This window comes from Bubalus bubalis, chromosome 1, assembly GCF_019923935.1.
Source record: "Bubalus bubalis isolate 160015118507 breed Murrah chromosome 1, NDDB_SH_1, whole genome shotgun sequence".
NCBI lineage: Eukaryota > Metazoa > Chordata > Mammalia > Artiodactyla > Bovidae > Bubalus > Bubalus bubalis.
In genome coordinates this window covers 197987365-198003991 of record NC_059157.1, presented here as the reverse complement: position 1 = coordinate 198003991, position 16627 = coordinate 197987365, and the positions used below count along the sequence as shown (strand labels likewise).

The 16627-nt window shown below is 53.4% G+C and overlaps 1 protein-coding gene across 1 annotated transcript in view; it reads right to left on the bottom strand.

Annotated features, from left to right (window-relative positions):
• GALNT15 (polypeptide N-acetylgalactosaminyltransferase 15) overlaps nucleotides 1-14244 on the bottom strand; it is a gene marked incomplete in the record, with an annotated part of 42300 nt that extends 28056 nt beyond the window's left edge. Inside the window, 1 exon segment of the mRNA XM_045166833.1 lies at nucleotides 13054-14244. Within this exon segment, the coding sequence (XP_045022768.1) occupies nucleotides 13054-13580 (527 nt within the window).
• Between the last annotated feature and the right edge of the window lie 2383 nt (nucleotides 14245-16627).

Here is a 16627-nt window from a genome sequence, read left to right as displayed (position 1 = left end):
GCAATGTGGTGCTCCCAGGAGGACCGGCGTGGGCTCCTGGGGGCAGGCCAGCTCTCCCACCGAGGCTCTGAGAGCAGCACAAAATAGCAGAGACAGAGCTTCGGTCAGGCCTATGTCTCAGGGCCCGTGAGATGCTCTTCAGAGGAGCCAGGATTGATTCTTTTGCTTTTGGGGGTGGAGTGAGCAAGAACAGGGGTCTATGGGCTGGGCAGGCTGTGCAGACCCCCGTGGAAGGAAGAGGCTCCAGATACATGCCTGGGCTGCTGGAGTCCAAGGTCATCACTCTGGCGATGGCCTCATCAGCGTCTGGGAAGCACCGCGTCTCATGGGGGTGGCCAGACGGGTCCATGCGGCAGCACAGGGGCAGAGGGGGGTGTGGGAGGGGATTCCCTGAGAGCTCCAGCACCCTGACAGTTGAGGGAATCTTAGGAAGTTCAGTTCAGTTCAGACGCTCAGTCGTGTCTTTGCGACCCCATGGACTGCAGCACGCCAGGCTTCCCTGTCCATCACCAACTCCTGGAACTTACTCAAACGCATGTCCATCAAGTCGGTGATGCTTAGGAAGAGCGCTTAGCAGACTTTGACACTGAGTTCAAATCCCAGAGCTGTCCTCATGTGACTTGGACGGGAGACACAAGCTCACTGATAGCCATCCTTCCTTTCAACAGTTTCCAGATCCACAGGCCCAGTCACTTCTGCAGTAACCAATGCTTATTTTTCAGAATCTCCTTGATTCCAACAAGTCCTTTTCAAGCATGCAGTTTACTCTCAATGTTTCAATCTGCAAAATGGGTTTGTTGGAAGGAGCAAATGAGTAAATTCATATAAAGTGCTTAGGCCAGTGCCCTACTCATAAGTAACCTTTCAATACAGGCTGTTCATTATCGTTTCCTGCAAGCCTTCCAAGAGCCTGACTGCCTCAGCTTCTTCATCCGTAAAATGAGGATAAGATGTACAGTGACCGTTAAGGACTACGGGAAGATGAAAAACCTCATGTAAATGGAGTCATATGATCTGCGGCCTTTCGCGTCTGGCTTCCTTCACATTGCACAGTGTTTTCAAGGTTCGTTGTGTTGAAGCGCGTATCAGTACTTCACTCCTCTTTACTGGCGAATGTTGTTCCGTTGTTTGAGCAGACCTCACTCTACCCATTCATCAGTTGATGGACATTTGAGTATTTCCGTTTTTGGTTATTATGAGTGGTGCTGCTATGAACATTCATGTGTAATTTGCATGTGAACATGTGTTTCCAATTCTCTTGGGTATATACCTAGACCTGGCATTGTTGAGTTATGTGGTAAATGAATGTTTGATATTTTGAGGAACTGCCAGACCGTATTCCAAAGCAGCTGCACCATTTTGTATTCCAGCAACTTTGTCACAGCCTTGTCAGCACTTGCTATTGTCTTTTTTTTTTTAATTTAGTCATTTCAGTGGGGGTGAAATGGTGCCTCACTGTGGTTCTGATTTGCATTTCTCCACTGACTAATGACTTGAGCATCAGTTCCTGTGCTTTTTGGTAATTTCCTATGTATTATTTGGAGAAATGTCTATTCAAGTCCTTTGCCTATTTTTAAGTAGGATATCTTTTTATTTTTATTATAAGGGGTATTTATGCATTCTGATGCAAGTCCCTAATCAGATACATGATTTGCAAATACTTTCTACCATTTCTGGGTTGTCTTTTCACTTTCTTGAAGAACATTTAAAAATTTTATGAAGTCCAATGTACTTATCTTTTAAGTCGCTAAATTTTGAGGTTGTATGTATGTAGCACTAGATAAGGCATATGCAGTCCATTCTAAAGATGAGAAAACTAGAACCCAAAGGGCGTAAGTGACCTGCTTAAAGTTGCACAGCAAACGGGGCTTCCTCGGTGGCTCAGCAGTAAAGAAATTGCCTGTAATGTAGGAGCTGCAGGAGACTCGGGTTTGATCCCTGACTCAGGAAGATCCCTCGGAGGAGGGCATGGCAACCCATTCCAGTACTCTTGCCTGGAGAATCCCGTGGACAGAGGAGCCTGGTGGGCTACAGTCCCCAGGGTTGCAGAGAGTCAGGCACGACTGAAGTGCCCTAGCATGCCTGCACGCACAGCAAACAGCTGATGGTCAGTGGGACTCTGCCCCTTGTGCTCTTGACCAGGATATGTATACCGGCATCTCGGACTGAAGTGCTGACAGAATGTTGTGGATTCAGTCATCAAGCTTGTGTTCCAGTGACTGTGAAGGGAGGGGATTATTTGAAGAACATATAATCCATTTGTTTCATCAAATGCTCTGGGCTGTCTACACTGATTTAGTAAAGTCCTCAGAAAGCAACTTCCTTTGATCCCACTGTCTTGGCTGCCTTAGAAACTTGCTTCTGTGGTGTCTTGCTTGGCACCATGCTCTCAGCTTTTCTCAGAGAACAGTGAAAGAAAGCTTTTCATGACAACTGCTTTGCATTATGGTCTCTGTAACACCTGTGGAGGCATGGTCTCCTCCAGCACTTTCTTCTATCCCCTCCACACAAGTCTGGAGGAAATTTTCTCAAGACAGACGTGCCAGGAAAATCCTTTCCTCCTTTGAGGACATGATGTGTGTCCTCCTCCTGAGCAACAAGGGTCTCAATATTTATGGTGTTTCCTTTTTTCACTTTGGCCGCCAGGAAGCTCAGAGTAAGAAAATGGTGACTCAGCTGGTTAAGAATCTGCCTGCAATGCGGGACACCTGGATTCAATCCCTGGGTTGGGAAGATCCCCTGGGGAAGGGAACATCTACCCACTCCCATATTCTGGCCTGAAGAATTCCATGGGACTGTATGGTCCCTGGGGTTGCAAAGAGTCGGACACGACTGAGCGACTTTCACTTCCCTAGTCATCAATTGCCTATTTTCACTCTGATTTTCTCTTTGGTCTCAACTTTCCATTTTCTATCCAGTCACATAACATTTATTGACTGACAACCTATTACTACTGGAAGGTGGTAAATACAGTAAGTCCCCTCCATATGAATCTTCAAGTTGCAAACTTTCAAAGATGTGAATGTGCATCTGATTCCAACAAAGAACCAGACCCTGAGCCATCAGCGTCAGAGGTGAGCGACATTGCAGTTCGCCCTCCGTCTACCAAGGCTGACGACCCTTCAGCTCTACCATCTCCCGCCTTCTCTGTCTCCTCCATTCAGCAACTCCTCTTGTCCGTTCACTCAACACCAGCCCCTGTGTGCCGGCTGTGGTACTGGACTACTGTACATTCAAGGTACCTGTAAGATTAGAAACGATTTCTTTACTTTTTGTGATTTTTTAATGTATCCTTTGTGTGAAAAGTATTATAAACCTGTTACAGTACAGTACTATTGAGTCGATGATGCCATCCAACCATTTCCTCCTCATTGGATGGCATCACCAACTCAATGGACATAAGTTTGGGTTAATTCCGGGAGTTGGTGACGGACAGGGAGGCCTGGCGTGCTGCAGTCCATGGGGTCACAAAGAGTCGGACACGACTGAGCGGACTGAACTGAACTGAACAGTTCTATGTAGCCCGTTGTGTTCGTTGGGTACCTAGGCTAACTTTGTTGGGCTTGCGAACAAATTGGACTTGGGAATGTGCTCTTGGAACGAAACTTGTTCACATGTAGGGGACTCATCGTAGATAAAAGCCTTGAAGCAGAGTTGTGTGATGCCCCCGCCCGTATCCCCTGGGGGATATCCTAGAGTACAGAGCAGTTTGACTTTCAACCGTCTGGCGGTTTTCTCTGACGGGCAGAGACATTCTCCTTAAGTACCAGCAGCCTGAAGAGCTGCAGAGTCACCTCCTCCAGCCCTGGGAGCTGCCTGCAGTAGGCACCTGAAAGGAGTTGGTGCATTAAAATCCAGCAGCCCAGATCCTAGACGAAGGGCAGCAGGGTGCTGTCACCAGCTGCCCCCGCAGGGCTGAGCCTCAGCGGCCCACAGAGGAAACCACCTGCAAACCCACTTTTCGTCGGCTGTCCCTTATTTTCCGCCTCACCGTCCCAGCCCCCCAGCAGGGCTCCCTAGCACCATGGACAAAACAAATCCTTGCCTTGGGGTCTGCCTCGGGGGGAACCCCAGCTCAGAGAGCCTCTGATGTCATGGACTTTATATCCCATTAAACAGAAAACCAAAGAATTATTCAACAGCTGAGGCCGGGACCTGAGGGTGGGAGGGGCACAGTCAGAGAAGGTGCCTGGTGGGGAAGGGTGTTCGTGGTGGGGAACGGAGATCCTGGCGGATGTCACAGCCTCTAAGGACTGGAGGTACGCAGGGGCTTTGCGTGTACCAGGAACAGAAAGGAAGATTTTCTCAAGTACACTTCCCTTTGTCTTGACTAAACAGGATGTTAGGAGCAATTTTCTATTTCATGATGTATCTTCAAGTCCCTCAAGGGAATACAGTAGGTAGGAAGGCAACCAAGAGAGCAAAGGTGAGTGGTCCATGCAGGGGCCCTGGGCAAGTCCCTTCCCCTCCTGGGGTGACTGGGGTTCTTTCTGTCAAGTGGGGTTTTTTCCTGCTCTGTCTGTACCATGGCTTTGCCGGGGGGATGGGTGAGGCAGGGCAGAGAAACAGCTCTTGGACACCGAGAAGCAATGCTCGGATGTGACCAGGTCCGATGAGGCGCTCCCAGAAGAAACGCTTGCTTTTATTACTAAGCAATGGCACCGCTTTCTTTGTCCTTCAACCAATCGCCTGCTGCATGTTTTACGCTCTCATTGTGTGGACATCACACAAGTGTCGAAAAGCCCACCCGCGCTCACTTGTCCACCTTCTGAGCAGCATCAGGGAGGAAGGAAGGACCCAGGGCTTTGGAATCAAATCAATGTGGCTGTGAATCTTGGCTCCACTATTATACCCGCTAATTAGCCAACACAGGGAGGCTGAGACCCCCCTCTAATCCAGGGCAGCTGCCTGGATTAAAAGGGATCATTCTGGCTCAGGAGAGCTGCTCAGTGCACACAAACTTCACACTCGGAGATCAGAAGAGCCTGGGTCTGTGTTGACACACAGATGCACGCTCCGGCTTCCTGCAGCTCTGGGGCCCCCATGACCTCAGAACATGCATTTGGAGGCTGATTCTGAAGGGAAGGCGTCACAGCCTTCTCCAGATGGCCGGGCTGTGATGCAAACCCTTGTCCGCCCTCCCCTTGCCTGGCCAGAGTAGACAGGTTTCTTTTGGATTTTCTAAAGCTGGTTTGGAGTTCCTGACCCCCGTGCGCGCTATGTCGCTCAGCTCCTACCAAATCAGTCGTGGTCCCCGACTGAAATGGGCTTCCCTGTCTCAGCCCTGACCCCATCCATGTCACAGCTGGTTGCTTGTCTGCAGCCCTCGGGGTACTCCAAGCTCCTTAGGGGTGGGGCTGGGGCTTGCTCACCTTCCCACCTTCAGTAGTCGCTAACCAAACACTCAGAGCGGGACATGACGGAAGTGACTCAGAATGCATGCGGGCACAAAGAAATATTCAATGAATGAAGGTGGATGCTGTTCTTGCTCTCAAGAGGTGTACAAGCTGGCTGTCTATAGGAACAGGATAATGATACAAATGCCCTGCATTCTATGAAAACCCCTAGGTTCAGCCCATGGTGCCCCTAATTGGTGGAGCTCATTGTGGAGACCACAATTTCCAGGCCAGGCCTGGGGCCAGGGCTGCTGGGATACGGCCTGGGGACGATGCTTTAGAGCAGTCGTCTCCAACCTTTTTGGCAAGAGGGGCCGATTTCATGGAAGACAATTTTTCCATGGGCCGGAGAGGGGGATGGTTTGGGGATGATTCAAGAACATTACATTTATTGTGCTCCTATGAGAATCTAGGGCTTCCCTCATGGCTCAGTTGGTAAAGACTCCACCTGCAATGTAGGAGACCCGGGTTCGATACCTGGGTCAGGAAGACTAGCTGGAGAAGGGATAGGCTACCCATTCCAGCATTCTTGGGCTTCCCTGGTGGCTCAGCTGGTAAAGAATCTGCCTGCAATGTGGGAGACCTGGGTTCAAGATCCCCTGGAGAAGGGAAAAGCTACCCACTCCAGTATTCTGAACTGGAGAATTCCATGGCCTGTATAGTCCATGGGGTCGCAAAGAGTTGGACACAACTGAGCGACTTTCACTTTCACTTATGAGAATCGAGGGCTTTCCTGGTGGCTCAGATGGTAAAGAATCTGCCTGCATCAGCAGATGAATGGATAAGAAAGCTGTGGTACATATACACAATGAAGTATTATTTAGCCATTAAAAAGAACACATTTGAATCAGTTCTAATGAGGTGGACGAAACTGGAGCCTATTATGCAGAGTGAAGTAAGCCAGAAAGAAAAACACCAATATGGTATACTAACTCATATATATGGAATTTAGAAAGATGGTAACAATAACCCTGTATACGAGACAGCAAAGAGACACTGATGTATAGAACAGTCTTTTGGACTCTGTGGGAGAGGGAGAGGGTGGGATGATTTGGGAGAATGGCATTGAAACATGTATAATATCATATATGAAATGAGTCACCAGTCCAGGTTCGATGCGCGATACTGGATGCTTGGGGCTGGTGCACTGGGACGACCCAGAGGGATGGTATGGGGAGGGAGGAGGGAGGAGGGTTCAGGATGGGGAACATGTGTATACCTGTGGTGGATTCATGTTGATATATGGCAAAACCAATACAATATTGTAAAGTTAGAAAATAAATTAAAATAAAAAAGAATCTGCCTGCAATGTGGGAGACTCAAGTTCGATCCCCGGGTTGGGAAGATCTCCTGGAGAAGGGCATGGAAACCCACCCCAGTTTTCTTGCCTGGAGAATCCCCATGGACAGAGGAGCCTGGTGGGCTACAGGCCATGGGGTTGCACAGAGTGGGACACGCCTGAGCGGCTAACACTTTCACCGCTTTCACTTTATGGGAATCTAATGCCGCCACTGATCCAACAGGAGGCGAGGCTCAGATGGCGATGCGAACGGCAGGCAGCCACTGTAAATACAAAAGAGGCTTTGCTTGCCTACCCACCGCTCACCTCCTGCTGTGCAGCCTGGTTTCTAACAGGGCACAGGTCGGTGCCAGTTGGTGGCCTGGGGGTTGAGGACCCCGGCCTTAGAGGGACAGACAAAGGAGCTTACAGATGAGGGAGAGGTGTGGACGGGCTTGAGCCTACATATGAGGCTGAGGCTGCCAGCCTGTCACTGCCCACGGAGGAGACAAGTCACACAAGGTGCCTGCAACCCTCTTCTCTTTGTGGAGGGATCTCCAAACTCTCCCAGCCTCCTCTGAGGGGCTCCAGGCATCCTTGGCTTTGCTCTGATCCTGGTTCCCTTGCCCTGGACTAACAAGGGCTGCACACGAGAATCTCTGACAGTGAGTCCCTGTGGGCTGTGTTCACTTGGTTAGTCTGGGGGGAGGAGCCTGGCCACAGTCATTCATAAAAGCCTCCAGTTGATTCTCACGTGCAGGCAGCGCTGTGAACTGTAACCCTCATCAGTGTTACTCAAGCTTTGACATGAACATAAATCACCTGGGAATCTTGTTAGAAACAGATTTTCCAGCAGTAGGGCTGAGTGGGCCTGAGACTCTGCCCGGGTTCCGCTTGCAGGGATTCTTAAATAGTCCGTCTGGGCTGAGGCCTGGGCATCCCCTGGAGTTGTGATGTGTTATCAAGGAGGAGGGGTTGTGGCTTTCCACAGGGTCAGGTCAGTTCCTGACAGGAAGCCAGACATCGCAGGATGGCTCTGCCACCTGGGCTGCAAAAGAGGGCAGCTGCCAGGGCATCAGTAAATCTGAGCATGTGGGCCCAGCCCTAGGGCAGGTGAGGGGACCTCTGCTGATCTGGTAGGAGCTGGAGGGGGGTAGTCAGTAACTGGGCAGAGATGGGGGCCGGGAGCCCAGCTAATTCTCCACCTGTAATGAGAGGGAACACAAGCCAGTGTGTGTGGTGCCTGGCTGGTCAGGTCACAAAGGTACCCCGTGATCACCAAGCCCCCCAAGTCCAGCAAAGCCATGGCTAGGGAGGACACCTCTCTGCATCTCCACTCCGGATCCAGCCCCCACAGGGGGCTGCGGTGTAGACTGTGGCGAGTGCCATCCTCTGAGATGGGACACCCAGCACCCAGTACCCAGGGTGGGGGGGGGTCCTGCCTTGTGCTTCGAGGGTTAGATCAGAAGTGGTCAACCTGCATCTTACATTTTTTAATTACTAGTGAAAGTGAAAATCACTCAGTCGTGTCCAACTCTTTGTGACGCCACGGACTATACAGTTCATGGAATTCTCCAGGCCAGAGTACTGGAGTGAGTAGCCTTTCCCTTCTCCAGGGGATCTTCCCAACCAGAGATCGAACCCAGGTCTCCTGCATTGCAGGAGGATTCTTTACCAGCTGAGGCACAAGGGAAGCCCAAGAATACTGGAGTGGGTTGCCCTTTCCTTCTCCAGGGGATCTTCCCAACCCAGGGATCGAACCCAGGTCTCCCACATTGCAGGATTCTTTACCAGCTGAGCCACAAGTGAAAGCTAGTGTTTAGTCCAGGGCCACTCAAAGTGTGGGGCTTCAGACCTGCAACATTGGAAATGCAGAGTCTCAGGCCCACTCAGTCCTGTTGCTGGAAAATCTGTTTCCAGGTAATTCCGAGAGCTGCCAAGTTTGTGATGATTTGGCAGCCGGAGGGGGCTGAAGATAATTCATGGGTCAGAGAAAGGACAACGGTGTGCAGTCCACAGGTGCCGCCTCCAAGCTTCTTTCCAGCTCAGTCCTCGGACCTACCCTTGAGAATACGCAAGGGCGCCTGCTGTTTGGACTTGAACACTAGGGGGAGTCGGCGCACGTGTCGTCTCGTTTGCATCCCAACCTTGGCGAGGCCCTTACTGTCATCACCACTTTACAGGTGGGGAAACTGAGGCTCAGGGAGGTTGAGTGATGACGCAAGGTCATACAGTAAGGGCTGATGTCCAGAATTCAACCCCGGGGCCACTGTTCCATGGGTGTATGGTTTAGTCACGGTGTGGGCATACAGCCAAGGAAACCCAGACCAAACCAGAAACACAAAGTTGGCGTAAGCAAGTAGCGCGTAGCCGGCTACGGCTGAGCTGCCATTTGTGCTCAAGTACAAACCCCGGGCCATGAAAGGGACTGCATTCCTTTCGGCCTTTCTTCTCTATTTTCCAATCTCAATACTACTTCCCCTGTGGAAACATCCAGAACCCCACTGCCTCTCCACTTGACATACAGCAGGGCTCTGCGGGCCTCCTGGGCACGAAGCCTTTCTGTCTCCCCCATTCCTCTGATTACAGGAAGCAGCCTTCATTCAGCCTCTGTGACCTTCCCTGAGTGCCAACGGGATTCAAGCAGTTGTTAATGAGGGGAGATGGGAGGGACGTGAGAGCAGGGAGAAACAGCCAAGAGGAACAATAGTGGAGCCTTGGGCCAGGGTCCTGGGTCCCCATCAAGGGATGCACACAGCAATACCTCTGCACTGTTTTGCAGAAACTGAACCCCCCTCCAGTTGGGAGAAGTTAACTGTACACTGCCCGCAAGCATGTAGACCCCAGACCAGTTGGAACCAGAGGGTTAACGATGCTGACTCCTACTTACCTAGTGAAAGGGAAAGTTGCTCAGTTGTGCCCGACTCTTTGTGACCCTATGGACTATACAGTCCATGGAATTCTCTAGGCCAGAGTACTGGAGTGGGTAACCTTTCCCTTCTCCAGGGGATCTTCCCAACCCAGGGATTGAAGCCAGGTCTCCCGCATTACAGGCGGATTCTTTACCAGCGGAGCCACCAGGGAAGCCCAACTACCCACCAATTAGAAGAATGTCCATGAGCTGCTCACGCCCTCTTTGAACCACTACTATAAACCTTCTCGATGCCCCCTCCAGGCTGCGGGACACACAGTTCTGAGGGCATTAGCCTGCTGCGGGCCCCTTCGCCTGGCAAAGCAATAAAGCCATTCTTGTTTACTTCACCCCAAACTCTGTCTCCAATATTTAGCTCAGTGTCAGAACATGGAGGCAGATTCAGCTTCACGCTCACCCCCAGCTGTCTAGTACCAACTTGTAAAAATTCAGGTTGCTGGACTCCAACTCAGAACCACTGAGAGTTTTTAGTAACGGTATCTGAAAAATCTACTTTTTTTTTAAACAAGCAGTCTGCAGGAATCTGACGTGCACATCCATTTGGGAAGCAGTGATAAAGCCTCTCGCTGCTCCAGAGTGTGGTCTGTGGATCAGCAGTGCTGGGACCAGCCGGGAGCCTGATACAAATGTTGCATCTCGGGCGCCGCCAGCCCCCGGCCAAATACGTCATACCGCGTACGTCCACGGGATGCCCAGGGGATCTGCGCACACGCTGAGATTTGAAAAGCGCGCTCTGTGCAACCTGGCGGACATAGTGTCCTCAGACACACAGGAGAGGTGCTTCTGAGATGGCTGTTCTTTAAAGGACTGCATTTGGGGCCAGTTTTAAAGTCCCGTCACCATGGAGGGAGGTGGGGTTGGGGGCCTTACTTTGCAGAGAAGCCGTTGTCATCCGGGAGCCCCGCCAGGAAGGGGAGGCGCTAGCACTTCGGTTGTCCCTGGGGGGTGGGGGAGCTGGGGACCCAGGGCCGGGCTCGCAGCTGCAGGGACAGACCTCAGCCGGGAGAGGGCGCCGCACACCTCCGGAAAGAGCCCTGCTGGGGGAGGGGAGACAGCCCGACAGACGGAGCCCGGGACCAAGGGGCTTCCTGACGGGATGGTCCAGCAAACTCAGACAGCTGGTCACTCTGAGCAGGAGTGGTGCACACACACCCGTGCACACATGCACGTATGCACATCACATGCATAACACGGGGGGCCCGCACACGCACAACACCCACCCGTGCATTTAGGCCACAAGCACACCAGCAACACACCTGCAAAAGTACACACGCACCACTTGCACAACACATTTATAATACACACTCAGCACACGCACACAGTACACATGAGCAGCACACTCACAACAAATACACATGCTCACAGACCACACAGACACGCCAAACGAGCCGTCCATCACAGCACACACACGCACACCCTCACAGCGCAGGTGCACACCATGCCACATGCACAGCACACATAATGCACACATGCACCATGCGCGGTGTACCACACCATGCGCTTCACACCACTCACACAGCACATCATACGGATCATACGTGTGCAGCCAGTCACAACACAATATGCGTGCACACGTACCACAAAAACATGCAGCCTGAGCATCACGTCACAACAGAGACACAATGTCACGTGTACAACATGTGTGATATGTGCACACGTCATGCACTCATGACGTGTGCACACACGAACACTGACACTCTGAAGACACACACGCATACGTGACAGCACAGCACCCGCAGCTGCACATCACACCACGGGCACCACTAACACTGCACACAGCACACATGCACAGCATCCATTCAACACACAACTCAGTGCGTTCACCTTGCACGAGGCAGATACCCAGTCACACACACACACACACACACACACACGTACAGATTCTTGATTGAGGCCGTGTGTCTGGTTGGTAAAACATTCTTGCTCTAGGCCAATGAAAAGATGCGTCAAAGAATTAGAAGACGATATATCGGCTCATTCAGCAATCGTTCCTTTACAGTGTGCTGGGCCTCCAGGCTCACCGCATGGCAAGGGAAGCAGGCACTGAATGAATTGATACATCAAGGACCATTTAGCCTCAGCTGTAGCGAGTGCTATGAATTGAAGCGGCCGGCAGCACAAAACGGCGACAGGGCGGTCCTGGCGGGGTCTGGGAGTTTCCCCGAAAGGAGCTGTTTCGGTTGAGACCTGGAGACGAGCAGCAGGGCGGGGGCTTGCGACCTGAAGGAGGCGCTGAGGTCCAGAGTCTGCGCATCTGCCCACCCCTGGGGGCGAGGAGCCCGTCGGCTCCGAGGACTACGTGGCCCCGCCCCCTGCTGACCCGCTCCGTCCCTCCCACCCAGAGGCGCGGAAGGTGTGTTTGCTTCCCTGGAAACTCTCCAGGCTCCGAGAAGAGCCGTGCCTACAAGGAAGGGATCCAAGTACCCAGCTACCCAGCTGCACTGCCCCTGGATGCTGGGGATGGTGGGGAGCGCAGGGGGTCCAGGACGAGCCCACCGTCTCCCTGAACACAGTTTATGGGTCATCACACCTCCCAGCCTGCCTCCTGGGGTGGTCCTAGAAGTGATGGAGCCACCCTGCCAGGTCAGACTGCATCAGCGCAGTATTCTAGCTCCTGGGTCCTGCACGGTCCACCTCGTCTAGTGGACTAAGGGGGAAGGCATAGTGTAGGGAGGGTCTGGTTGGAGCAAATCCCGGCTTCGGCGCCTCCCAGCTGTGTGACTGTGGACGAGTCACTTGGCCTCTCTGTGCCTCATTAAAGTGAAAAAGTGAAGTCGCTCAGTCGTGTCCCACTCTTGGCGACCCCATGGACTGTAGCCCACCAGGCCCCTCCGTCCATGGGATTTTCCAGGCAAAAGTACTGGAGTGGGGTGCCATTGCCTTCTCCATGTTCCTACCTATAAAATAGGCATGATAGCCTAGCTAGCACCCGTCTCGCTAAGCTGTAAGGCGTTTATCAGTGGATACGTGAAAAGCTCTTTGATTAAAGCCAAGCAATGGCAAGATCCATATAAATATTAACTGCAGTCGTTACTTTCATCCAAAAGAAAAGCAAGCCCAACACTCAGAATATCAAAATGTGCCGGAGTCACTTAGTCCTGGAAGCGTGTCGGGGAACATCGGCTCCCAGGCCCCTCGGGGTTAGGGATACCTCTGACCGGCAGATCCAGAGACAGAAGGACTGGAACCCGGGTCGGTGGGGAAGAGAAGGGACAGGGAAGAGTTTCTCCTTCTCCGTCTCTAGGACGGTGGGTCTCCCCTGGAGGGCTGGTTAAAGACAGGCGGCCGGACCGCACCCGGGGTGTCTGACTCTGCGGCTCTAACAAGTCCCCAGGTGATGCCGCCGGTCCGGGGACCACACCTGGAGAAGCGCCGCCTGCCACAGCGGGGGCGGCGGGCGGAGCGTCTGAGCCCCTCCGGGAACCGGGAAGAAGGGGTTCACTTACAGCGGATGCCGCGAGCCCCCGCTGTGCGGGGGGCTGCGGGCACTGGGCGCCTCCTCTCGGCTGAGCGCGGTCCGCTCCCCTTCTTCGGACGCCTCTCCGTCCTCCCCATCCTCCTCCTCGGCCGCCCAGTCCCTCTCCGGGGCCGCCGGGTTCTGCTGCTTTTGCGGCCGCGGGATGAGCCGGTAGCCGCCGCCTCGCCCACCCCGGCTCCGGTTCCTTCCGGCCCTGGGCGAGGCCACGGCCACCAGGAGCTGGTCCTCCCTCAGGGAGACGAGGGGCGGCAGGCGGCCGTACTCCTGGTCCTCCTCCTCGGACTCCAGTAGCCACTCCTGGGGGTCCCCAAAGTCCAGGCGGTAGCCGGCCTGGGGGCTGCGCCCGGCCGCCTGCGGGGCTGGGGGCGCCCGGGGCAGGGCGTGCGGGGGCGGGTGCAGGGCCCCCAGCATCAGCAGCACGCACCCCAGCGCCAAGAGGGCGAGCAGCGCCTGGCGCCGGCAGGGCCCGTGTCTGCGCCGCTTCCTCACAAGCATGCTGCGGGGAGCCGCCAAACGCAACAGGTCATGCTCCACTTCACTGTCTCCTCCCGCTCCGGGGTCCTCCACGCTGGCAGCGCAACCTGGCTTCCTGGGTCCACTTGGAAGCTTTTTTTTTTTTCTCTTTTGCCAGCTCACTTAACCTGGTCCTTTTTTTCCCGCAGCTGACACTTGCCAGCAGCGTGTGTAAGACCGGCTGCCACTGACAATCAGAAAACCACCGACCCAGGTCCCAGCCCAGGTCCTCTCTGAGCGGATGTCTTTAATTGCCTTCCGAAAGCCCATCCACGGGGGGCCGGGGAGGGGGGAACTTCAGATCGAACCCTGATGCCCTTTTCCTCTTTGGGAGAAAGAATAATTTTCTTTCTGCTCAGGGGGCGAGTCCCACGTGTTTCGCTCCCAGCCCCCCGCCGCTTGCATGAAGGGTCAGTTGCTGTGGGGTGTCTGCTGGGGGGTGGGGGAAGCCGGGAGGTCTCAGTCCGGCGGAGCTGACCCCCGTCCTCCTTGGACCCTTCAGGTCAGGTCGGATCCACAGATGTGAAGCCGGAGCAGGCTAATTTGCTTTCACACACCGCTCAGCGCTCGGCCAAGACGCTGCGGGCCCGGCGGGCGGGCGGGCGGGCGCCCGGCTCCTGGTCCTAAAGCCCTCACTGTTCTCGGGAACACGACCCGGGAAAAACAAACACTGACGCTGCTGGGACCAATCCCAGCGGAACACCCTGGGGAGGTCCGATCTGCATCTGATCCCAGGAAGGCTTCTCTCCCCACCCAAAGGGGCTGGAAAGAGGATTCCCTCTTGATTTCCAGAAGGCTGTTCCTGGGACGGAAATGCAGGGAGCTGGGGGGCTGTTTGCACTCTCAGTCTCCTATAGGTGATCCCGGAGAGCCAGGCTGGACCCTCCCTCCTTTCCTGAGGACCCCCGTCCTCCTCCTTCTTAAAGGGAGGTGAGCTGGTGAAGATGCTCCCATAACAAGCTCCTCCCGAGCCCCTGAATGCCCGCCCGGCCTCGGCTACCCAGCAGGTGGGGACAGGGAGAGGGATGTTGAAACGGGAGGGGCACACTCCCTCCGTTGTCAACTCCCTTCATTCAAACCACACGTAATGAAGAGCCTCCACCTTCTGCCGAAACTATCCCGGGGGCTGGGAGCAGAGATCGCAGCGAATAAAACAGCAAAATGTGTGCCTTGTGGAACTTATAACCTGGTGGGACAGACAAGCGCGATTAAGACCTACAGTGGGAGAGATGGCGGTAGTGCTAAGGAGAAGACAGAGGCAGGGGGCTGGAGAGCAGGGGCTGGGGTGGGCAATCGACCCAGAGTGAGGAAGGGGTCCCAGAAGCTCCGCTGAAGGAGGAGGACTGGGCAGCTCGGTGCAGGGAGAGGAGCAGCAGGTGCAAAGGCGAGAGCGTGCCTGGCCTTTTGAGGACCCACAGAGGCCCGCGAGGCTGGAACAGAGTGGGCGGGTGGGAGTGGGGTGAGAGAGGTAAGGGCGGTATCTTTTAGGACTTGGGGGGCACTGTGGGCACTTGGGCTTTTCCTCTAAGATGGGAGCCCTTGGAGGGCTGTAAGCAGAAGACAGGCACCATGGACTGGGATGCTAACTGGACCACTCTGGCTGCTGAAGTTAGACAGTGGGCGCGCAGGGCAGAAGAAGGGAGACCGACTGAGGTGTTGCTGCAGTGAGACACAATGGCATCTCTGGAGCCAGAGGTGAGTGCTCAGCTTGGGCACGTATTTTAAGGAAAAGCCCGTAAGATTTGTCGGTGAATTTGTGGGTGAGAGACATACGAGTCAAGGATGGTTACAAGTTTTGGGTCCAGGCAGTTGGAGGAATCAAGTCGCCCTCGAAGGAGATGGGAAGGCTGGGAGCAGGCAGGGGGCAGAGGAACATCAGTGGCTCAGCGGGGGACACGCATCCTTGAAGACTTCTCGGCAGCTAAAGGGAAGGGAGGTGTGGGCAGCTAGGCCTATGGATAGTGAAAGTGAAGTCGCCCAGTCGTGTCCGACTCTGCGACCCCGTGGACCGTAGCCCACCAGGCTCCTCCGTCCATGGGATTCTCCAGGCAAGAATACTAGAGTGGGTTGCCATTTCCTTCTCCAGGGGATCTTCCCAACCTTGGAATCGAACTAGGGTCTCCTGCATTGCAGGCAGACACTTTAACCTCTGAGCCACCACCTGGAGATCAGGGGACAGGTCTGGCTTGAAGATGTAAAATCAGATGCCAGCAGCGCAGATATGGCTTTTGGAGATTTTGGAGGGAGTGATGAAGACAAGAATATAATCAATCTGATTTTGGTATTCACCATCTGGGGATGTCCATGTGTAGAGTCTTCTCTTGTGTTGCTGGATAAGGGTGTTTGCTATGACCAGTGCGTTCTCTTGGCAAACTCTGTTAGCCTTTGACCTGCTTTGCTTGGTACTCCAAGGCCAAACTTGCCTGTTACTCTAGGTATCTCTTGACTTCCTACTTTGGCATTCCAGTCCTCTATGATGAAAAAGACATCTTTTTTCGGTGTTAATTCTAGAATGTCTTGTAGGTCTTCATAGAACCATTCAACTTCAGCTTCTTCAGCATTACTGGTCAAGATATAGACTTGGATTTCTGTGGTATTGAATGGTTTGCCTTGGAAACGAACAGAGATCATTCTGTCATTTTTGAGATTGCACCCAAGTACTGCATTTCGGACTCTTTTGTTGACTATGAGGGCTACTCCATTTCTTCTAAGGGATTCTTGCCCACGGTAGTAGATATAACAGTCATCTGAGTTAAATTCGCCCATTCCAGTCCATTTTAGTTCACTGATTCCTAAAATGTCAACGTTCACTCTTACCACTTCCATTTACCTTGATTCATGGACCTAACTTTCCAGGTTCCTATGCAGTATTGCTCTTTACAGCATCGGACCTTGCTTGTATCACCAGTCACATCCACAACTGGGCATATTGGGCACCTACCGACCTGGGGAGTTCCTCTTTCAGTATCCTATCTTTTTGCCTTTTCATACTGTTCATGGGGTTCTCGAGGCAAGAATACTGAGGTGGT